We start from the raw sequence: 23,413 nt of genomic DNA on the forward strand, positions 1-23,413 counted from the left end.
TCTATGAGAGTCAAGTTTAGGTCTGAATAATGTGCACTTTCTCTGAGAGTCAAGCCTAGGTCTGACTGAGGTGCATGGTCTCTGAGTGTCAAACCTAGGTCTGATTGAGGTGCACAGTCCCTGAGAGTCAAGCTTAGATCTGATTGAGGTACACAGTCTGTGAGAGTCAAGCATCAGTCCGATTGAGATGCGCAATCTGTGAGAGTCAAGCATCAGTCTGATTGAGATGCGCAGTCTGTGAGAGTCAAACATAGGTCTGATAAATGGTTCACAGTCTGAGAAAGTCAAGCATAGTTTTGATTTAGACAAGAATACTAGGCTGCAATAGATATTCATTGTTACTGTGACATTTGGAAGCTTGAGGGTGAATGAAAAACAGTAATTACAGGCATTTGTTGGCGATGGAATTACCTTAAGGGAATTCGTATCGGATGGATGATATAAAATTGCCTATTCACATGTGTTGCTCACAGTGTGATGCATGATTAGACTGTGTTGCACCTACTGCGCACCAAACATTCCACAAGGGCATGCTAACCAAATGGTTTAATGTTTGTACAAAGACAGGAACTGATGGGCAATCGTGTGCTTTGCAATTGCGCGAAATTATATGATTTATTGGATGTGTAATCATGATGCTTCAAAATACAATACACTTCTTACTTCACAGTATTATGAAGATTCATAAAACCAAAATAAGAAATCTGATCAACTGTGACAGTTTGGTAAAGTTTACTCACATGTCAATACATCTGGATTTGAAAAGAATTTTGTATTGAAATTTAGTCAAATATTTTGCTGAGAATTAGCCTTCAAAGTATTAGCTATACTCCAGTCAACTTTCAGTCAAGCAATAACAGTACACTGACAATGTATGTTTCACTAAAACACTTCATAATTAATAACTCCTATAATGACTATGATATGACGTCAATGTGAAAATTTCATCATGATTGTATTTGATACCTACATAGCAGTATTAACGTATCATTGTGGATGAATATCTTTGAAGAAATATTTGCGTATGCTTTGTTTGTTACTTCATGAAACAGTAATGATCACTTACTTCTCTAAGGTAGACTGGGGCCCCAGAGGTTTGTTCATGATTGTGGATCAGGTGGTCTAACTTGGTAGGCTGAGTGCTTGTCTGCATGACAGCAATCTGAAATATTGCAACATATGTCATATTTGGGATTTCACTTTCTTAGTAAAGTACAAATTCTACTACTTTTTTCGGTTGAGTCCCATCCGGGATTCGAACCCGCACCCTCAGAGTCAGGCACCTAATCGCCAGCACACAAAGTCAGCCGCCTAGCCCGCTCAGCCACCGCGACTTCCTAAGAAAGTGAAATCCCAAATATGACATATGTTGCATTTGACCACTTTCTAAATGGCATCGTGTAATCTGAAACATTGACTGAAAAAAGAACAAATTTGTAAATGTCTGTTTTATTTGAAAATCTAAGCAAAAATCAGTAATGTTGTACATAGAATTCTTTAAACAAGTGAGTCAATATATGTTTTCAAATGAATAACTGATAAAAGCATAATTTATATCAACAAAGAAGTAGTTTGACATTTGGGACTGTCTGCCATCACACAGTGAGATGTCATTCCAACAATGGAAATGCATTGAAATCCAGTCATTGGATCAGGACGTGAAAACAGTTGTGGGCAGTTGTGAATGCTGTAAACTCAAAATGAGAAAGCATATTGAACATTATGTTGGTAAACGAGCCTGAGGTCATTGTTTATCTGAATAAGATATCAACAAAGAATATGGATTACTCACACAATCATGTTGAAAAGAACAAAGTTGAAGCAGGCTTTGAAGTCTCCAGAGTGACACTTCCTAATGGAGCTTCAGACTGGATGATTTGTCAGTCATCAAAGTGTCCATGGATGGGAGACAGAATGTAAGCCTCCGTGCCAAGACAAATGTCAGTCTGTGGTGATGCTCACCCTCAATACAGGTTAGATGGGGTTGTTAGTTCTGAGACTTGTCTCTGACCCTAGTGTCAACACTCAGAGGCCCCTATCTCCCAGTGCAGGGTGTGTGAGTGAATACTCCCTGGCTATTGGCCCCTATCTCCCGTTCAGTCTGACCCTTGTGTCACTGTCTCCTGGGAGTAGTAGTCACTGTCCTCGGTATCAGTACGTGGTGGAGGGTGGGGATCAGTGGGTTTGATCACAATGTATGATGTGGTGGAGGGTAGGGATCAGTGGTTTGATCACAATGTATGATGTTGAAAACATGTTGAACATTGAGACTTCTTGCTGAGATGTCCATCCACAGCAGGTCATTCACTGCTTTGACACTGTTCATGTCCTTAAGTCATTTACTTCTTGACGTGAAACTTTCTGTTTCTAACAAATGACATATTGGATATAAGGAAAGTTGTAACTGTGTATGACGCGTGTGCAGTGATGACAGCTTCATACAGTGTACAACTGTCATAACATGCTCTGATGTAATATAGTGTCTTTGAGTCATTCCATACTGTACTGTCATACCATCCTGTGGTGTCATACAGTACTGTGGAGTCATACTATCCAGTGGTGTCATCCCATACTGTGGCGTCATACCATACTGTGGTTTCATGACCAACTGTGGTGTCATACCGTACTGTGTTGTCATACCATGTTTTGTTACCCCATACTGTGGTGTCATACCGTTCTGTGGTGTCTTACGTTCCTGCAGTGTTATGCCATGCTGTTGTCATACCATCCTGTGGTGTCATACTGCAATGTTGTGTTACACTGTGCTGTGGTGTCACACAGTCAGGGTTAGAATCAGTGCCTGAATCAAGCAACAATTGTCCGTTGTCATTGTGTCGAGTATCTCAAGGACTTGAACAGAGTAGGATGTTGGAGCACTTATCTGACACCATACTGTTTGTATTATATTACAATTGTGTTGGAACAGTGTATCCATGGTTACAAGATTACTGGACTGCTGCATGGGTCGTTACAGAGTTTTCTGTTAGGAGCAAATGAAAGTTGATGTGAGCTGCTATTCCAACAGCATGTCATGTGGGTTTGGTTTGAGTTTGGGTCATCAGTAGCATTGCACATGCAATCATAAACAAGTCATAAGACTTTATGTAGCAGTTAAAAGTTTCACCTTTTTCTCGAGTGTGTGTGATTTAGTTTGGCTTCACTTTCAGCTCCATTCAAGCAATATTATGTTGTGCTTCACACATTACATCCATGTAGGGAATCAAACCTTGGTCTTTGGCATGATGAGTGAATGTTTTAACCATTACGCTACTCAAGCAACCATTTTTCTCAAGATGAAGGAAGTCAGTTAGACATTTGCTCCACAGTATACTGAAAACAAAACCGATGCAGGAAGTTTTTTCAGACCACAAATACAAACATTTACTTCTGAGAATATGTTGAGCTCGCCCTCTTAGAACAATGCCAGTTGTCAAGTTTTATATTAATTGTTAATGAGGATGCTTCCTGTTGGCAATAATGATGCCAAACTGGATATAAAGTTACTCAGGAATGCCTTCTTTAAGAAGTCTTTCCTTTCAATTCCATCATGTATGATCTATATCACATTTAACTGTAAGTGCCATGTCGCCCCACACCATATGTTACCTGTGTTACACTCCTTGTGTCTCTTCCTACAGGTGCCTCCAACTTGCAACATACATCATCTTTGGGACTTCACTTTCATAGTAAAGTACAAATTCTAATACTTTTTTGGTTGAGTACCATCCAGGATTCGAACCCGCACCTTCAGAGTCAGGGACCTAATCGACAGCACACAAAGTCAGCCGCCTAACCCGCTCAGCCACTGCCACTTCTACCAAAAAAGTACAAGAATTTGTACTTTACTAAGAAAGTGAAATCCCAAATATGACGTTGCGTTTGACCACTTTCTAAATGGCATTGTGTAATCAAGGTGGTCCAAACTGCTCTTAAGTGTCATGGTATATGTGCCATATCGCCCCACACCTGTATGTTATCTGTGTTACACTGCTTGTGTCTCTTCCTGCAGGTGCCTCCAAGGTGGCCCAACCTGCTCTCAAGTGTCTGGTGTGTGGGGACAAGTCATCCGGTGTTCACTATGGAGTACTGGCTTGTGAAGGTTGCAAGGTGAGTTGTCTGCCAAGCCACTGCCATACCTCAGCATCTCCTCTACCATACCTCAAAATCTCCACTGCCATATCTCAACACCTCCAATGCCATACCTCAACATCTCAACTACCATACCTCAACATCTCCACTGCCATACCTCCACTACCATACCTCAACATCTCCACTGCCATACCTCAACATCTCCACTGCCATACCTCAACATCTCCACAGCCATACCTCAACATCTCCACTACCATACTTCCACTGCCATACCTCAACATCTCCTCTACCATACCTCAACATCTCCACTACCATACTTCCACTGCCATACCTCAACATCTCCTCTACCATACCTCAACATCTCTACTACCATACCTCAACATCTCCACAGCCATACTTCCACTGCCATAACTCAACACTGCCATACCTCAACATCTCCACAGCCATACCTCAACATCTCCACTACCATACTTCCACTGCCATACCTCCACTGCCATATCTCAACATCTCCACTGCCATACCTCCACTGCCATAACTCAACACTGCCATACCTCAACATATCCACAGCCATACCTCAACATCTCCACTACCATACTTCCACTGCCATACCTCAACATCTCCTCTACCATACCTCAACATCTCTACTACCATACCTCAACATCTCCACAGCCATACCTCAACATCTCCACTGCCATACCTCAACATCTCCACTGCCATACCTCCACTGCCATATCTCAACATCTCCACTGCCATACCTCCACTGCCATATCTCAACATCTCCACTGCCATACCTCAACATCTCTACTGCCATACCTCAACATCTCTACTGCCATACCTCCACTGCCATACCTCAACATCTGCACTGCCATACATCAATATCTCCACTGCCATACTTCAACATCTCCACAGCCATACCTCCACTACCATACCTCAACATCTCCACTACCATACCTCAATATCTCCAGTACCATACTTCCCCAACTCAGCCCAAACCATCCTCCCCTACTCTCACCACTTGGCCTGTCGGGATGCTGACAGTGATGTGAGGTTTCATCCACTGTCTCCTTTACCATATCTCTTCCCTAGCAGCAGAAGTGGCAGCAGACCTCCCCCAGCAGCACAGTATGGCTGTAAATACCAGTAATGGCTGGGAGGTTTGTCTGTAGATTGTGTCAATTAGTGAAAGTGGATAGTGTTAAAACCTCAGTAAGTCCAAAACTCACACCTGGTTCCGTTTCAGATATTAATTTGTATGAAGAAGGAATACCATTTGTTTGATGTTCTGCCCCAAAGCAAAGAAGTAATTTGTGACATGAGAAAGTAGCATTGTGAATACTTCCCATTGATTTGTTTATGGCTGAATATTGCTCAGCTTCAGGCAGAACTGGGACCTGTGACAAGACATCAAACTACGTTATATTGCTTACAAGACAATATCACTTGCCACCAGAAATGTGCCCAGTAAGAACATTATCCCTCTTGTTAGCCCCTATATAAGTTGTACATTGTATTCCCAATGCAGGATGTACATTGTATTCACAATGTAAGATGTACATTGTATTCCTAATGGAGGATGGGCATCTTATATGCAGGATATACATTGTATTCCATATGTAGCTTGTACATTGTCTTCCCTATTAAAGATGTGCATTGTATTGACTGTTGCATGTATGTTGTATTCCCTATTCAGGATGGACATTGTATTCCCTATGCAGGATATACTTTATATTCTCTATTGAGAATGTACATTGAATTCACTACTGAGGATGTACGTTGTGTTCTCTTTTGAAGATGGACATTGTTTTCCCAGTGTAAGATGTACATTGTATTCCCTATGGAGTATGTACATTGTGTTCTCTATGAAGCATGCAAGTTGTGTTCCCTATGGAGTATGTACATAGTGTTCCCTATGGAGTATGTACATAGTGTTCCCTATGGAGTATGTACATAGCGTTCCCTATTGAGTATGTACATAGTGTTCCCTATGGAGTATGTACATAGTGTTCCCTATGGAGTATGTACATAGTGTTCCCTATGGAGTATGTACATAGCGTTCCCTATTGAGTATGTACATAGCGTTCCCTATGGAGTATGTACATAGTGTTCCCTATGAAGTATGTACATAGTGTTCCCTATGGAGTATGTACATAGTGTTCCCTATTGAGTATGTACATAGCGTTCCCTATGGAGTATGTACATAGTGTTCCCTATGGAGTATGTACATAGTGTTCCCTATTGAGTATGTACATAGCGTTCCCTATGGAGTATGTACATAGCGTTCCCTATGGAATATGTACATAGTGTTCCCTATGGAGTATGTACATAGTGTTCCCTATGGAGTATGTACATAGCGTTCCCTATGGAGTATGTACATAGTGTTCCCTATGGAGTATGTACATAGCGTTCCCTATGGACTATGTACATAGCGTTCCCTATGGAGTATGTACATAGTGTTCCCTATGGAGTATGTACATAGCGTTCCCTATGGAATATGTACATAGTGTTCCCTATGGAGTATGTACATAGCGTTCCCTATGGAGTATGCACATAGTGTTCCCTATGGAGTATGCACATAGTGTTCCCTATGGAGTATGGATGTTGTCTTCCCTATGGAGTATGGATGTTGTCTTCCCTATAGAGTATGGATGTTGTCTTCCCTATGAAGCATGGTTCATATTGCTGGTCAAATCACTGTTTATGTGTGTATGTTGAAGCTAGTTAACCAGAAACGATTCAACTGCAATTATGGACACTATGTATGTGTGTGTTTGTACACTGCATGAGTGACATTCAGTGGATGAACAATTGAACTGTTGACCTTCTACAGAATGGTTTGTTTTGCTTTTTGTAGGGATTTTTTCGTCGAGCACTTCAGAATGTTGGTGACCCTGCACGAAAGAAGTGCTTCTACAACAAGAACTGCGAGATTAACATCCAGACCCGGAACCGATGTCAGTATTGCCGTCTACAGAAGTGCTTGGCACTTGGAATGTCCAGAGCAGGTAACTCTTGTCCATCTTGTGACGTAACAGAGGTTACCAGATGCCAGATTACCAGATTCAGTCGTCAGTAACTGAAATAGCGAGAACATCATGAGGACGTGACTGTGTTTACCTCTCTTGGCCATGATGTAATTCTGTAATTTGATCTATAATTTCTCAGTCTTTGTACAGTATTTAAAGGCTGTAGTAAAGTTTTACCATTGTCTTTATGTCGGGGTGAGGTACAGTGCCTATGGTATTCTCTGGTTATCCCTCAAAATATTTATTCTTTATGTTACTCAAACATTTCATCCTCCATGCCTTTTTAACTTTCAAATGTTTCTGCTTGAAGCTGCCAAACTTGGCCGTCGTTCTCGGAAAATGCGAGAAATGATCCGAAGTATAGAAGACACGCAGACAGAGCAGGCTCTTCATGGACTGTTGAGTCTGAATCCTGAGTGCTCCACACAGAGCCCCAGCGGCAATCCCGCCCTCAACACCATGGTCATCAGCGGCCTCAACTTCCCCGCAGACAACCAATCTTCAATGGCTGCCCTCTCTATGCTACTCAAGCAGAGACAGAATCTGAACCATCTCATTGGTCAACCACGTGTTGCCGAACAGTCACTAGACATGGATAACAGCAACGACCTACACAGTAACAGCAACAACAACATCAGTAGCACTAGCAGCAACAGTTTAAGCGCAAGCAACAACAGTGTGAGTGAGGCAGAATCAAGCCATCAGTATCACCTTACGTCAGAGCATGAGCCACTAATGCTGAAGGTAGAACGGAGGGAGTCAGTGCAGGAACACTTACCTCAGCCAGAACCAGATTACCCACCAAGGTCATCACCACTTGTCTCTAGGTCATCGCCAAGCGTGTCCGACCTGCCTCTTTCCCCACACCCACGTCTTACTATTGCAGAACCAACAGTGAGCGCCAGTACAGTTCCCACGACAATCTCGCCCCGTTCAGCTGTACCATCTCGTCTCTTGGCCGTGGCATCAATGTCTAAGCCACAGATACAGCCTCCCCCAAATAGCAGTAGCATTAGCAGCAGCAGCAGTGCCAACAGCAGCGGCAGCAGCAGCATCTCCAGCACCCACTCTGTGATGGGCTCCCTTCTGCGCACACCACCGCAGATCAACTACACCCTGCCATCGCTGTCCTCACAGCAGTTCTACATCAAAACAGAAGAAGGTGGCACAGAGTGTGTGATGTCCACTGTTGTTCCAGCAATGACATCCATGCTGCCGCCAGCTGTCTCCTCCAGCACGTCCCTCGGAACAATGGACATCCCCAGTCCACACAGCCAGCAACCATCTGTGATTGTTCAGAACCTGACTCTTGATCTTCGCAAAAAGTCAGAAGAGTTGATTAGTCGTAGCCCAATCAAAAAGCGACCATATTACCCAACAGAAGATAGTCAGACCGAAATCATCCAAAGACATGAATCAATTGAACCCAAAGAAAAATTCCAAAAAGTCAACCATATGGAACAGAATACAAACTTAAGTAAACAAAGACGCATATCTAATGACCAGTGGCCAGTGAGGCCTGATACTAACTCTTACCAAGATCCCCCCATGACAAGCCACTACAGTCGGGTGTCACATGACCAGTCACCTGTTGAACACACAGCAGTGGTGACACCAATAGTCAACAAGAGTCGGACCAATATATATTCTCGACGGGTGGAAGAGGAACCGAAACTTACTGTACCAAGCATGATATCCAAAATACAAGAATCGTTTGTGACGACATTTACACTTCTCAAAGTGCGACTTGGAGAGATGTCACAAAAGCTCCGAGAGTATCAAGGGCAGAACTCCATGGAACGCATGATTGGACGAATTGTCACAGAGCATCTCAACTCTGACAACAAACAGGTGAGCAGCCTGTTACTCACTATGTAGTGGAAGGGTGGTAACTCCGGCCTACCTTTAGAATACACCACCACAAACTTTTGAGAATGACATCCAGCGATCGAGGGAAAAATACTAGCATGCTAGCACCTTGAGCATGCACTAGTGCGTGGATATGTGCACTCCATAAATATTCTTTATCATCATATCATTTCATATCATATCAAAAACATGTCTTAATGCTTTTTTATGCAATTGGAGGTGATTAGGTTTAGGGTGGGTTAGGATTAGGATTATTTTAGATTAGGTAAACCTAACCCAAACGTCGTCACGAGAAGTTGTGGTGCTGTATTCTAAAGGTGCCCTGTAACTTCTTAGCCATAAACGCTTGAGCTGTATATGTTTAAAGGGACATAACTCCACTTGCAGCTTGTTTTGATACAGTCTGTTTTAATTGGACTATTCTGTTCCAGTTTAACTGTCTCGAAACTCCTAGAAAACATGTATAACTGAATTCAGACTGTTGATATAATATACTAATATCACTTTGCATTTATGAGCTTAATAATGATAGGCACGCTTTAGATAATGCTTTAAGCAAAATGGCTTCAATGGGACTTTTACATATGTGCTTCCATTCATGCAAGCTTATGTTGAAGTCTGTTTTTTTTTAGTTTTGTTGTGTTTTTAGTAAATAACTTGTTTCCATGATGGCAGGTGTCGGGCAACATGACAGGGGAGATCTGTTGGCAGCACTTCCAGCTCCTGCTTAACAAAACCATCCAGGATGTTGTCATCTTTGCAAAGAAGATCCCCGGCTTTGCTGTCCTCGATCAAGATGATCAGATCAGTCTTATCAAGGGAGGATGCTTCGAGGTAATATCCCTGCCAGACGACTGTGACTACATATTGTATTACATCTATCTTCTGTTGCATTGAATGCCCTGATCATCATTCTACAACAACTTTGTCCAGTTCTAAAACTGGAACAGAAGACATCCATATGTTACTCTTGACAAATCTAACCATCAAGCTTCATTGAGAGATACTGTTACAATATTATTGTTTTGACTGCATTTTAACTCAATACGAATTCACTAGGCCTGTAAAGTTGAATTGTGATACAGTTAACAGAATCCAAGTACTGCAATTATTCATATTGTGTGCATGTGTGTCACATACCAAAGTAACCACAACAGAAGAATAGTGTTTTTACAAAACTTTATTCCTCACTTTAAGACACGTAAACCCAGTACCTATACTAAACTAATTCTGCAGGTGCAAATACAACTGACTAATCTAATTACCTAAACTAGCTGCTCATACAGTTCTGTCTACCACTTATATTGCTAAAGTTATAATAACAACACTAATACTAACTACACTACAATCCTAATACCCTCACTAATATAGATAATGATTATGTATAATCACAACTGAAAACTAAACAATTGAACTAAATAACAACAATGGCATTTACCACTCAGATAGAACACTTTCTCTTTATAATGTAATCAGAATGTCAGTGCACTTTTGTTCCACTTGATGACGTCAGCTGTATTAGTGTGGTATCCCTCACACCCAGTCAATGGTTTCCCTCACGGAGTCTAAGGGCGCTGTGTAGTGGCTGATGGCTGTGCCATCTACATCTCACATGTGCTCAGAGAAGCACACTCCTTACACAATAGTGAAGACTGTTGTCTCCTTACAGACACACAATAGTGAAGACTGTTGTCTCCTTACAGACGGAGGTATTTCACTTCTCCTTACTCTAAGGATAACCGGCCAGTTCCATGACAGTACGAAAGACATACTTCATGTTATCTTAAGTAATCTCACTCAGCCAATACCCAATTTCTTGAGTTAGGTGCCACCTGATGTTGATGAATATCAATGAAACCCATTTTGAAAATGTGTCAGGCATATATTTCTGTGTCCTTGTGAAAATGACTGCCATCTTCAAATGCAGACAGACTGGTGCATTGTGGGTCAATTGATATATATTCAGTGATGCCGTGACATACCAGATGTTGTATGAGGGACTGACGGCCATGCATACTGTTTCCTGGAAATTTGCTAAATGTGGCATAAAGCGCATATGGCATTTATGGTATTTTAGTGTTTGGCAAGAACACAAGTAGCCGTTGTTTCTGTCATGTGACGATGATTAGGTTCTGTAATAGCACTGGTGGTATTACAGTGTCGCTCATTGATTCTCCCTACATTGTCTTCCGGAGTTTTCAGCAGCTTTTGGATGTTTTGGGGGTACCCACTGGGTTGTGACTTCTTTTTAGGATCCAAGAAACCAATGTGTATTACCAACACAAATACATTATCTCAATCCTTTCCAGATTCAGAATAGGACTGTATGTATACATTCTCCTGTTTACAGGTGGCCTGTGTGGTGTGTGCTCCCTTCGTTGACGTCGACACCAACACCATCTACCTGCTGGGGAACAACTCCTTGGTCACACGCGAGGAGATGAAGACTGGTTTCCCACTTGGAGAGCATTTTGTGGAGCTTCTGTTCACTTTGTGTATCCGCTTCAATGCCTTCAAGCTCCAGGAGTCAGAGAAGTCTCTCTTCAGTGCTCTTGTCCTCATCTCCCCAGGTCAGTCAATACCTGTGTTCTCATATCTCAGTCAGTAGATGTGTCCTTGTGTCTCAGTTAGTAGATGTGTCTCTATGTCTCAGTCAGAAGATGTGTCCCTGTCAATTCATAAAAGCCTTCACCCTCATCATACCAACTTCTAAAATGCCACTTAAAGAAGAAATGTCTCAAACGTAGTGATATCCACATGAGGTAATAATGAGTCCAAATCTTCCCAGATACAGATGTAGGAATATAGATGTGACAAGTACCTCTGTTTTTATGTCTTATATCAATATCTTGCACAATGCACTACTGTCCACTTCCTGGGTCCAGGGGTCTTAAGGTCCCAGTTGAATGTGTGAAACACTGAATAGATCAAACTATTTGAATTCTTGACAGCAAGGATTCAACTTTTTATTTGAAATACATTTATGTACCATCATATGTATTAGCAAACATATTGATGTTTTGAGAAATAAAATCATGTAAGGTAATATCTGTTTTACGTTTCAATAGTACTTTACTTTCCTGGATCATGACAGGAGTTCAGTGGTGAGGTCTCTTTCTGAAACCTGCTATTCGTGTTATGTATGTAAAGCATAAAACTGAACCAATACTGGTCCATTGACAAACATATGCCTAATGTTTCCCAAATTATTGCATTCATACAATACCTCCATTTTACAAGAACTGTGTAGCAGTATGTTGATGTTATTGCTGCAGATCGTCCAGGGTTGAAGAACCGTGAGAAGGTTATGAGACTGCAAGAGATGTTGATCCAGGCGCTAGAGGCAGAGATCTCTTCCTGTCACCCTGATGAGGTCGGCCTGTTCCCACGCCTCCTCATGAGTATCTCCAGTCTACGGGAGCTGGGTGTTGAACACAGACGCATGCTGGAGTCACTCAAAGGACAAATGAGTTTCCCTCACAACCTGTACGCTGAGACATTCGATCTCATTCCGTGACACTATGGCAACGACCTTGAACCCGGTGACAAGATCAAGCCCATGGCTACTAGTAGCTATTATATAAATACTCTATACCACGGAGGCGCTAGCCATTAATTTATTATTGCATAAACTTTCCATCAATGATAACGAGCTTTAAATGACTCGTTAAAAATATTTATCTTGTCTTTCCATTTTGAATATTAGAAATATCTATATATATTATACATATACATTTGAATATATGACTATATTGTATGACCGTCATGTGACACCAGTTGTGCTTTGGCTGCTTCCATCTTCATCTGACACAGTGATTGACCTTGAAAGTCAAGGTCATGCTTTCTCAAGGCCATGTTGCAGACACGCGTGAGCTTGGTTTGCCGTGGCTAGATGTAGGCAGCATGCATAGTTCTGGCAGCAGTGTCTCGTCATCATGTTCGTCATCATGTTCGTCATCATGTTCGCCATCATGCCAACCATGGTACAATGCCATATCGTCCACACATTGGGTTACATCCTTCCCATCATGCCATATCTGTCCTTGCAGTGCAGTGTTCTTCCCTCCTCACATTGCCTTTGCCATCTTGAGTTACCAATATCCACTGACACGGAACACTGCGTTTGTATAGACATGTTCTGTGCAGTTCCGTGCAGTGTATCGAGATGGGCCACAGTGTTTGTATAATGGAGTTTCTGTGTTTTGCTGCTGTGTGTCCAGCTACATCTGCCATGTTTCTTGTGTCAGTACCAGTGTTGTGACATAAACATTATGATAATCCTGCCATGTGGTGTCAGTCGGTCAGCATAATTTATTGTTATTGTATGTTGATGTTGGACTTCAAGTTTATATACCTTTACCTATATCTGTTCAGTTGGTGTGAACAATCTATATGCAGTTTGACATCAGTGGCTGACATGATCCACAGACATGGTATGGATCTGCCAAAATATCGCATCTTATCATCGTCTTGGGTGTACAGAAAAGAATGCGTATACGCAAAAATGTCATGAATCCAAAGTCTTAATGCCAGAATTACTGAACACATGCAGTTTGTATTTCTAAATTAACATTGTCTTGCTTACTGACCATCTCAGTCACAGGTGATAATCTTACCTGGTGTTATTGTGTTTGAATCGGTCCATGATATCACCATTATGCTAGTCATATGCAGTGGTATGACGCTGTTCACACTGGTTTTATGTATAGTGTACCTGCAGATATACATGGTTTAATGATCCAGATGATAAGTTAATGTCTGTTGTACCCGGTGATATGATTGTGTCAAAAAACATCTAATTATGATGCTGTTTCAAGGTAATGTCATACTCATAACATCTGGTGAAATAATCATGCTTGCAACACCCGCTGATATCATGCTTGTAACATCCAGTGAAATTGTTATTCTTGCAACACCCATTGATATCATACTCGTAACATCTGGTAAAATCATGATGCTTGCAATACCTGCTGATATGCTAGGAACATCCAGTGAAATCATTATAGCAACACCAGCTAATATCATGCTTGTAACACCCGGTGAAATCATTATGCTTGCAACACCAGCTGATATCATGCTTGGAACATCCGGTGATATTATTATTCTTGCAACACCCGCTGATATCATGCTCGGAACATCCGGTGAAATCATTATTCTTGCAACACCCGCTGATATCATGCTCGGAACATCCGGTGAAATCATTATTCTTGCAACACCAGGTGATATCATGCTTGGAACATCCGGTGAAATCATTATTCTTGCAACACCAAGTGATATCATGCTTGTAACATCCGGTGAAATCATTATTCTTGCAACACCTGCTGATATTATGCTTGTAACATCCAATGACATCATCCTGTGCAACACCATCTGATATGCTCATAACATCTGGTAAAATCATTTTGCTTTTCAACACTAGCTATTTGCATGTTTATTACATCCTGTAATCATGCTTATTCATTGAAATCATACTTGCAAACAACAGTGGTGTCATGCTTATTACTGCCGGTGAAATGTAAGTTTGCAATATTCGTTGATATCGTGCTCATGAAACCCAGTAAATCCTCCTACATTTACCACTCGCTGATATAAAACTCATAATGTATTGGTGAGATCTATCGTTACGCTATGTTGCTATAACATTGCCAGTATCATGCAAATTAGTCCTGGTGATATCATGCTGCAGCTGTCTTGATGATGCACTTCACATATAACACCTGGAGAATGTCCCTGCCATGAGATGCTTATCTGGTCACAATGTCTCTTCCAGCAGCCTGTTGTGTCCTGCTTGCTGAAGCCACTGACATCATGACCCAGGGTCTCCTTCCACTGAGCAACCTTTTCTAAGGTTATCCTTAACTCCCATTCTTTCACATTGCACAACGGTTATCTTGGTGACTTACGATCCCCTTAGTCTTTTGTGAAAGGAGGCCCTGGTCTAACAGTCGACATTTGATAGTTAGTGTCAGTAACGTCTTGCCCTGTTCATGTTCCAAGGGTTGTTATGACATTTTCCTTGGTTTCCTCACAGTGGTTAACATGTAGATCTACATCATTCAGTGTACTGCAACCTCAAACTGACATGGTATAACTAGACTATTGGGCCTCTCATAGCGCTAAGATAGTCGTGCCATACATTAACTTACGAGTATCTTAGTGCTAAGAGAACTTAAAAAATCTAGGCCTTGGTCAACACACTCACTCACTCTCTCTCAAAATGTCATTTACCAGCCCATTTGCCCAGTGTGAATTCATGACCATCATCCAGTTCTGTGAAGTTAATGTGTCCTCACTGCTGCATCTTTGACCTGTATCATGTTGACATTTGTATGTCTGGTGTAAACCCAGACCGCTGCAGTGTATCTGTGTATTGCAACAAATAAAATACATGGAAGACAGCCTCACCAGGAGCAATACAACGGCTGATAATATATTGGAGGAAATGGGTTATCGTCAGGACAACATTGACAACTGTTCATCACTGTCTCACCATCACGTTCTATGATATATGTTGATGGAAATGTAAACGTTTGATGTTTTCAATTATTGGTTCTTTTCTGTACATTCAAACTCCAACAGAACCTGTGAATTCATTGAACCTTGTGACTTGTTAAAAACCAGTGAATATTTAGAAACCTGTGACTTTCTTGACGACCTGTGAAATATTCTTAACCAATGTTATTTACAAAGCATGTGAAAATGTGTATTTTACCCGTAAGACGGTGGTTGGCTGTAGTTTGTGAATTTTCTACCATTTTTAAATGCCTGTCCCTGTGATTTAGGACTTACTGGATTTAGGACCCGACCAGAGCCCTGTAAGTACATGCTTTTGTTGTCTGTGCTGGCTCCGGTGTCATTGACTAGAGGGTACTGTGTGTGAAGCTATACATATTTTGAGTTCCATAACATGTATAATATTTTTATTGATGGATTTTGTGTAGCCCTGTTGGAATGTGGGGCTTAGTGACTGTACAAGGTATAGATACACTTGGCTGTATATTGTTTGCATTTTTAACTCTTATATGTACCACACTTTACTGATTTATCTATATTTTGTATCATACTATCATTTATTTATTGGTTATGCAAACCCCTCAAACTGGCTGTTAGAAAGAGTCTATCGGTCTTTCCCATGATGCCTCAGTTATGTTCTGGTCTGATTGGTCATGTCATGCTGGCCAGCTGGACATACACTGTTCATGCTTTGGAAACATGTTGATACATGGTCAAATATTGTTGAGCAAGGTTAGAAATATCTCCAACTTCTTTACTGTGAAATTGTGTGGTTTTCTTGCTCCACATTACTAATCAATACTAGGAATTACTAAGTTTCCCAAACTGTCCTGTATCTGGTGATGTCATGGCTATTACATCCTGTTATATCATGCTTATGATACTGGGTGATATATAACGTGTGTTATCATGCTTGAATGATGATATCACTATACCACTCAGTGATATAGTTATTACACCTGGGGATAACATTGCTGTAACACTCAGTGATGTAGTAATTACATCAGGTGATATCATTGCTATAACACTCAGTGATGTAGTTTTACACCTGGTGATATCATTGCTGTACCACACAGTGATACAGTAATTACACCTGGTGATATAGCTGTACCACTCAGTGATACAGTAATTACATCAGGTGATATTGCTATAACATTCAGTGATGTAGTTTTACACCTCGTGATATCATTGTTGTACTACTCAGTGATATAGTTATTACACCTGGTGATATCATTGCCGTACCACTCGGTGATATAGTTATATGCTATAACACTCAGTGATGTAGTTATACTCCTGGTGATATCATTGCTGTACCACTCAGTGATATAGTTATTACACCTGTGATATCATTGCTGTACTACTTAGTGATACAGTAATTACACCTGGTGATATCATTGCTGTACCACTCGCTGATATAGTTATATGCTATAACACTCAGTGATACAGTTAATAGACCTGGGGATATCATTGCTGTACCACTCAGTGATATAGTTATTACACCTGTGATATCATTGCTGTACTACTTAGTGATACAGTAATTACACCTGGTGATATCATTGCTGTACCACTCAGTGATATAGTTATTACACCTGGTGATATAGCTGTACCACTCAGTGATATAGTTATTACACCTGGTGATATAGCTGTACCACTCAGTGATATAGTTATTACACCTGGTGATATAGCTGTACCACTCAGTGATACAGTAATTACATCAGGTGATATTGCTATTACATTCAGTGATGTAGTTTTACACCTCGTGATATCATTGCTGTACCACTCAGTGATATAGTTATTACACCTGGTGATATCATTGCTGTACCACTCCGTGATATAGTTATTACTCCTGGTGAGATCAGTCTGTTAAGTAAGTAAGAATAACGCATGAGGAAATTATTGCCAAATACACTCTCTGTGGAGACATACCCATCTTTAACATTACTCATTCCACCTTTTAATTTACTTGGATAACAGATAAAGACAGGTTTCTTCAGCTGATCAATAGTAAATACCAACAGAACCATGCCCTATTTGCAGCAGCGACATGAGGGACCAGTCATGTATTCAGGGGTGGAGGATGAGACAGGGAAACTTCATATTCTTGATCACCCTCCCTGAAATAACAAAATGCAAAAGTACTTTCTATTTCAATATACAAAGTCCATTTTTACATAACCCTCCCTGAAGAGATAGTCATATGTTTTTATGACATGTCACTGATTCCTGAACTCACTTCCCACACACCTATAATAGATGGCTGTTGTCCTGAAGCAGCTGTTTTAACAAAGCTGTTGTATTGTCAGAACTAGAGACGGAAGCTGGGGTTAGTCATATTACCATAATGGTTAAGTTAATTTTACAACAGAACCTTCTAATGGTAAACTTATGAAGCGGTTCAGTTAGTATGAAAAGATGGTCATGCATTGATCACTACAGCGAAGACGTCGGTCAGATTGTTAGGATGTATTGAGGCAGCATAGTTTTAGTATGCATATCTGTAGGTGTCAGGGTGGTCTTGCCCCAGTCTGTTCTTCCCCTCTCCCACGGCTGCTGGGTGTTGATATGCAAGATGATGGTGCTCTCTACCCCTCGCCCCCTCACTGTCCCATCTCACTGACCTGCAATACCAAGACAACCAGGGATTAATGCAGAAGGTGTGGATTACCTGTTACAGACTGGATAGATCCCATAACCACAATTCCTTCTGGTGAACCTTTACCACAGGCTCTAGTGAATACCGTGAAGGCTCCAGACTGGATACTTCATCCTGTTTTCTCCAGACTGGGTTCTTCATCATGAAAGCTTCACACAGGATACGTCATCGTGGAGGCTCCAGACTATATACTTCCTTGTGAAAGCTCCAGACTAGGCACTTCATTATGAAGGATCCAGACCCATGCTGATGAAAACCTACCAACTTCATTCCTTAATTCTTAGGACATGTAATTAATGCAAGGGATTTGGCCATACACATCCTAGTTTACATCAGACAGCTTCACTTGAATATTAATACTGCTTGTCAACATATTGGAGACCTAAGGGAGATAACTCCCAATGCTTCAGAGTTGTAGTGATGTGTATTTGTGTGGGTTCGAGTGCATCATGTGTATCTATGTATGTATTTGTGTATCATGTTCATGGTTGAAGTGTTCTTTCTTCCCAGGGCCCTGTGCCCCGCTCACTCTAGTGTAGTCTACTATGCAACAATGTGCCCCTTCATCTCCACTAGGCTGCCACAGGATCTATCTACTTACGCCATTCCTTACAGTAAGGAATATATTCCTTTGTCATATCAGGGTTCCAGGGGAATAGCGTAGATTAAGAAGACATATCCCATTTAAGATTTAATGTCCAAAAAGTATTTGTACATTTGTATGTGTATTGAAAGACAGTTTCCACATGTTGAAGAGAGCTGTTGATATTGGTTACCAAATCTCACAAATAATCCGTTGGATTTAAGGCAAAATTTGGTACCATACTGAGGTTGAATTGTTTTAAAGTTATTATATTTGTACTTAGTGTGGTTGTCAGGTCCAGGTTAGCTGCATTTGTTAGTTCAAGGTGAACCATCATCTGAAACATGCAGAAACCAACTAACTTGTACGCTCATGACAGTATGTACCAGTGTCTGTCGACTTCACTGGCTGCTTGCCTCTATGCATACAGGCTTCGGTTGGCTTTTGTCCCAGCAGTGATTTGTGGTTTGCCACCAGAGGCTGAAGCTGCAGGGTTATTGTGTAGCAGAATCTGGTGTTTGTTTCCTACCTACCTAAGGCCCAGGATTCTGTTGCATTATAGCAGAAGGGGGATGCTTAGTTTCCTCCTTGGATTGGCAGAACGATTAGTTTCTGCATAGCAGTGGCTGAACGATTGGTTTCTGTGGAACAGTGGCAGAATGATTGGTTACTGCTTAGCAGTGGCTGAACAACTGGTGTCTGTTGAACAGAGGCAGAACAATTGGTTTCTGTGGAACAGTGGCAGAATGATTGGTTTCTGCTAAGCAGGGTCTTAATGTTTGCTTACAGTGGTAAATTGGCATTATAGAGAATTGCTAGAGGTACAGATGTTGGTGTCAACAAAGGTCTTATTTATTCTTGAAGCAGTGAAATTGTCATTGCTGCTGTGTTGATGAATGGTTGCCATGGACTAAAAGCAGCTAGTTGCGTGACCCTGTGATGATACTTCTAGGTGCTATCAGATCAAAGAATGCATACCATGCTTCATGTATTTTCTGTGTCCAGCTCCACCACATATTCCTGTCGTCAGCCTCCTTCAACCAAGGAGATGGCACCTTGGGTTCCTTCTAACCAGCATATGCTACACAGCTCTTTTCCTCCTATGTAGTTCACTGCATCAACACTAGAGGGCTCTCTTCAAGGAAGATAACCCCATGTTTACAGGACTTTGGGTCCTAGATCCGGTGAATATTGTTGATTGATGTTTTTGTTCCAAGGTTTTATTTTATTGCAGAATTAAACCGGTTGATTGACAACCCACAGTAGAGAGTCAGAACAACACCAACAAACTTTGTTAATTATTAAACTTTGTTAATTCCATGAGCAACACTTTCTGAGTGTTGTTCCTGCTTGTGTATTACCATTACTGCACATAACAGTATTTTGTGTACCCTGAATTTTAGGCTATTTTTGATGTATATGGTTTTATCATATCGATTGTTAGGTATTGGATTGGCTCCAGCTTAGATTGTACAGATTTACAGTTACTTGATTAAATGATTTGATACAACATTATGTCATATTATGAGGGCATGGTGAGAGTTGCACAGGATGTTATGTTAGAGGTAGTAGACAGAGTATTTGCTGTTTCTGCTGTTTATTTAAAAAATTAACCCACTGAGTGGAACTCAGATGAGATGTTGTGTGTTTTCACAGTGACAGCTAGTATTACCTTACATTCATTTATTTCCAGAAAAATATTTTACATACTTTTTGAACATTATTGCAGTATGTAATTGTTATAAAAAAACTCAGCTGTAAGGATAACAGCCTTCAGTCATGAATAACAGCCAACTCAGTGACAAAATTCTGCTTTTCACAGTGATGCCTCCTTCCTATGCTGAATGTTTAGCAAGTGTGTCATAAGCTCCTGTGCAGTATTTAACCAGCTGGTTATTGGTTGTCTTCAATCCGCAGTATGTGTTGTTATCTTTGACCAATCTGTTACATTCTTGATTGAGACCTTTGTTGGGTGTATTTTTTACACTAGCTAATATTTCCCTGTATAGAATACAGAGAAAAAGAATCAAGACTTAGACTTTGCAACTCTGACCTTGTCCTTAGTTGAAGGTTTTACAGAATGTACCGGTGGTGCGCAGACTCTGTCTACATATGTATACATCTCAGTCACTATCTGGTATTTTAACACTGGTGTAATTGTCTTCATTGTTACATTAATTCTTTTAATATGGAAATGTCAAAACTCTTTTATTTATGACTGTGTTCTTTATTTATTTCATTTATTTTTCAGAATTGTTTATCCCACTTAGTGCTATGAAATAGTCTTGAGGTATTTATTTTGTTGCTTAGCTACGATCACGTCTCTTTCTGGCCCCACTATGCTGAAACCAAAGTGTGAGGACCACAACCCGATGTGTGTATGTCAGGACGACATTCCATGTCCGCTATTGGCGGCAGCGGCGGTCAGCTGACACAATATGCTGTTGCCCTGCACCACCCTCCCAGTTCTTGTCAACATGTTACGTGGAGCCCTAATTTCTCCTGCATTGCTCTCAAGTTTGAACCACAGCAGCAATCAGCATTGCTCATGGTAGCCATTTTCTGCAACTGAGCAATATTAGTGTGGTACCTCCCAGTGTTTGATATAGACTTAAAACTCGGTTCAGATTGCTTGGTGAAACAGTTGCTGTTTCCAGGCTTGTTCTCGCAATGTCTCTTGATCAGGGGAGGCTGCAGGTTTTGTCATTTAATAATTTATGAGCTTTTAACCGCCCCCACTGGGCAATAAGAAGTGATTTTTAGTGGAGTATATGTTTGCGTGATATTGTGAAGTGAGTGTATTTATCTACACAGCTCTTAGTGCTTCCGTGAATCTTATGTTCAGATAGCATGTGTTGACAGGAAATATTGTTATGCATTTGAAGCATAAGAACCATTTTCTTTGAAGAACATACTTTTTGTTTGAACAAATTTTGCAAAACCTGTTATGTTACACTCGTGTATTCTTTACAAAACTGTTTTGTTTTTCAGTCATTTTGCTAGTAACTGGTCATACATAGCAGACAAGAGTAACTGACAATTAACTTGAAAACTAACATGTGTGCATGTGTTAAAGGATCACTTGACAAGACAGTTACAGTGTCATATCTAGTACAACATACTACACAGTGTGATATCTAGAGCTACATTTTGCACAGTGTGATATCTAGAGCTACATTTTGCACTGTGTGATATCTAGTGCAGCATTACACAGTGCTATATCTAGTGCAATATATTACACAGTGTGATATATTGTGCAACATATTGCACAGTGTGATATCTAGTGATACATATTGCACAGTATGATATCTAGTGATACATATTACACTGTGTGATATCTAGAGCTTCATATTATACTGTCATATATAGTGCAACATATTCACATTGTCATATCTAGTGCAATGTACTACACAGTGTCATATCCAGGACTGCATATAACACTGTCATTTTTACTGAAGAATTATAGTGTCACATTGAGTATGACATGTGATGTGGTATCCTCCGATCATGTTATATGGTGTGTGATACTGAGTCACTAATTGTGTTGCATCTACTGAAGAGATACATCTTATATTCATGTGTAATATAGCGCTACGTATCACTTGTGGCCCATTAAACGTGTTTCTTTTGTGACCATTAAAAACACACTGTGACGTTAAGTTTCTATTGATTGCACTAATGTGTCCTTGGCAAGTTTATAACCAACATTAATACCAGAGCTACAACAAATGTTGGGATTATAGGCAATAAGGAAGAAACTGTTGCCTGGAAATTACTGATAGAAACGGAGCCAGAGCTTCATGCCTTGTGAGTTCCCTCCCCTGATCTGTGAGTCGCGTTGCCTGCCTGCCTGCCCTCCCATAACCTCTTGGGACAATGCTGAGTGCTTGTTGATTTGGAACTGTGCCAATTGTCAGTTGGACTTATCGTCAAAGAAGAATGAAGCATAATGTTGTCTTGAAAAACCAAAACAAGGCTTCTGATTAAGGCTTTAGAACTGGTGCTGACTCCTGAACCTTGGTAAAATGATAATATGTACAAGTAGGCATGATGCAGGTGCACGTATCAGGCTGTTCGCAGATTTATCAAATGTCAGATTTTGACATGGGTCTGTTAAAACAGCTAGCAGGATGTTGTTTTATTCATGAACTATCTAAACTGATGTTGTGTAGGTTTTATCACTTGGTTGAGATTCAGTACCATATGGCACTCTATGCATATACTTACATAGTGGTCCGTGGTCCAGGGCTGGCAACCCTGGTGGTGACGGTGCCCACTCGGACAACCCTGAGACCACGGCTCACGTTCTTGCAGTATTTCCCTAGCTCTGTGTGACTACTAGTGTCGCCACCTGGTGGTCATGTGTGAATCTCCCTCTTCCCTATGTGAGTAACACACATTAAAGTCTGCATCGTCCTCAACTTCATCTCTGTTGTTTGTTTTGCTTGTGTTGATGTGGATATTCTAGTAGATATAGCGTCAGCCCAGATAGACCGTCCATGGTTTCATCTGTGGTAGGGACCGAGTGGTCAAGCTTGCTGACTTGGTCGACACATGTTGTCAGTAGCCCAGGTCTATGCTCATGTTGTCGATCACTGTCTTGTCTGGTCCAAATTTGATTATTTACAGAACGCGGCCAATATATCTGGAATATATTGTTGAGAGTGGTAAAACTAAACTCAC

The 23,413-nt window shown here is 40.9% G+C and overlaps 1 protein-coding gene across 2 annotated transcripts in view; it reads left to right on the forward strand.

Moving 5' to 3' along the window:
- LOC137285352 (nuclear receptor subfamily 1 group D member 1-like) overlaps nucleotides 1–23,151 on the forward strand; it is a 70,948-nt gene extending 47,797 nt beyond the window's left edge. Inside the window, exons 5-11 of one of the 2 annotated variants that reach the window (XR_010956966.1) lie at nucleotides 4,010–4,107; nucleotides 6,941–7,091; nucleotides 7,423–8,963; nucleotides 9,657–9,815; nucleotides 11,332–11,551; nucleotides 12,257–13,873; nucleotides 13,997–23,151. Coding sequence is in view for 1 of the 2 variants with exons in the window: in XM_067817728.1 (XP_067673829.1) it covers nucleotides 4,010–4,107; nucleotides 6,941–7,091; nucleotides 7,423–8,963; nucleotides 9,657–9,815; nucleotides 11,332–11,551; nucleotides 12,257–12,498 (2,411 nt within the window). In the remaining variant the exon portion in view is untranslated. Of the gene's footprint in view, nucleotides 1–4,009; nucleotides 4,108–6,940; nucleotides 7,092–7,422; nucleotides 8,964–9,656; nucleotides 9,816–11,331; nucleotides 11,552–12,256 lie in introns of both variants that reach the window. The other variant, XM_067817728.1, reaches the window with a different exon arrangement.
- The last annotated feature ends 262 nt before the right edge of the window (nucleotides 23,152–23,413 follow it).

Source organism: Haliotis asinina, chromosome 5 (assembly GCF_037392515.1).
Source record: "Haliotis asinina isolate JCU_RB_2024 chromosome 5, JCU_Hal_asi_v2, whole genome shotgun sequence".
Classification (NCBI taxonomy): Eukaryota; Metazoa; Mollusca; class Gastropoda; order Lepetellida; family Haliotidae; genus Haliotis; species Haliotis asinina.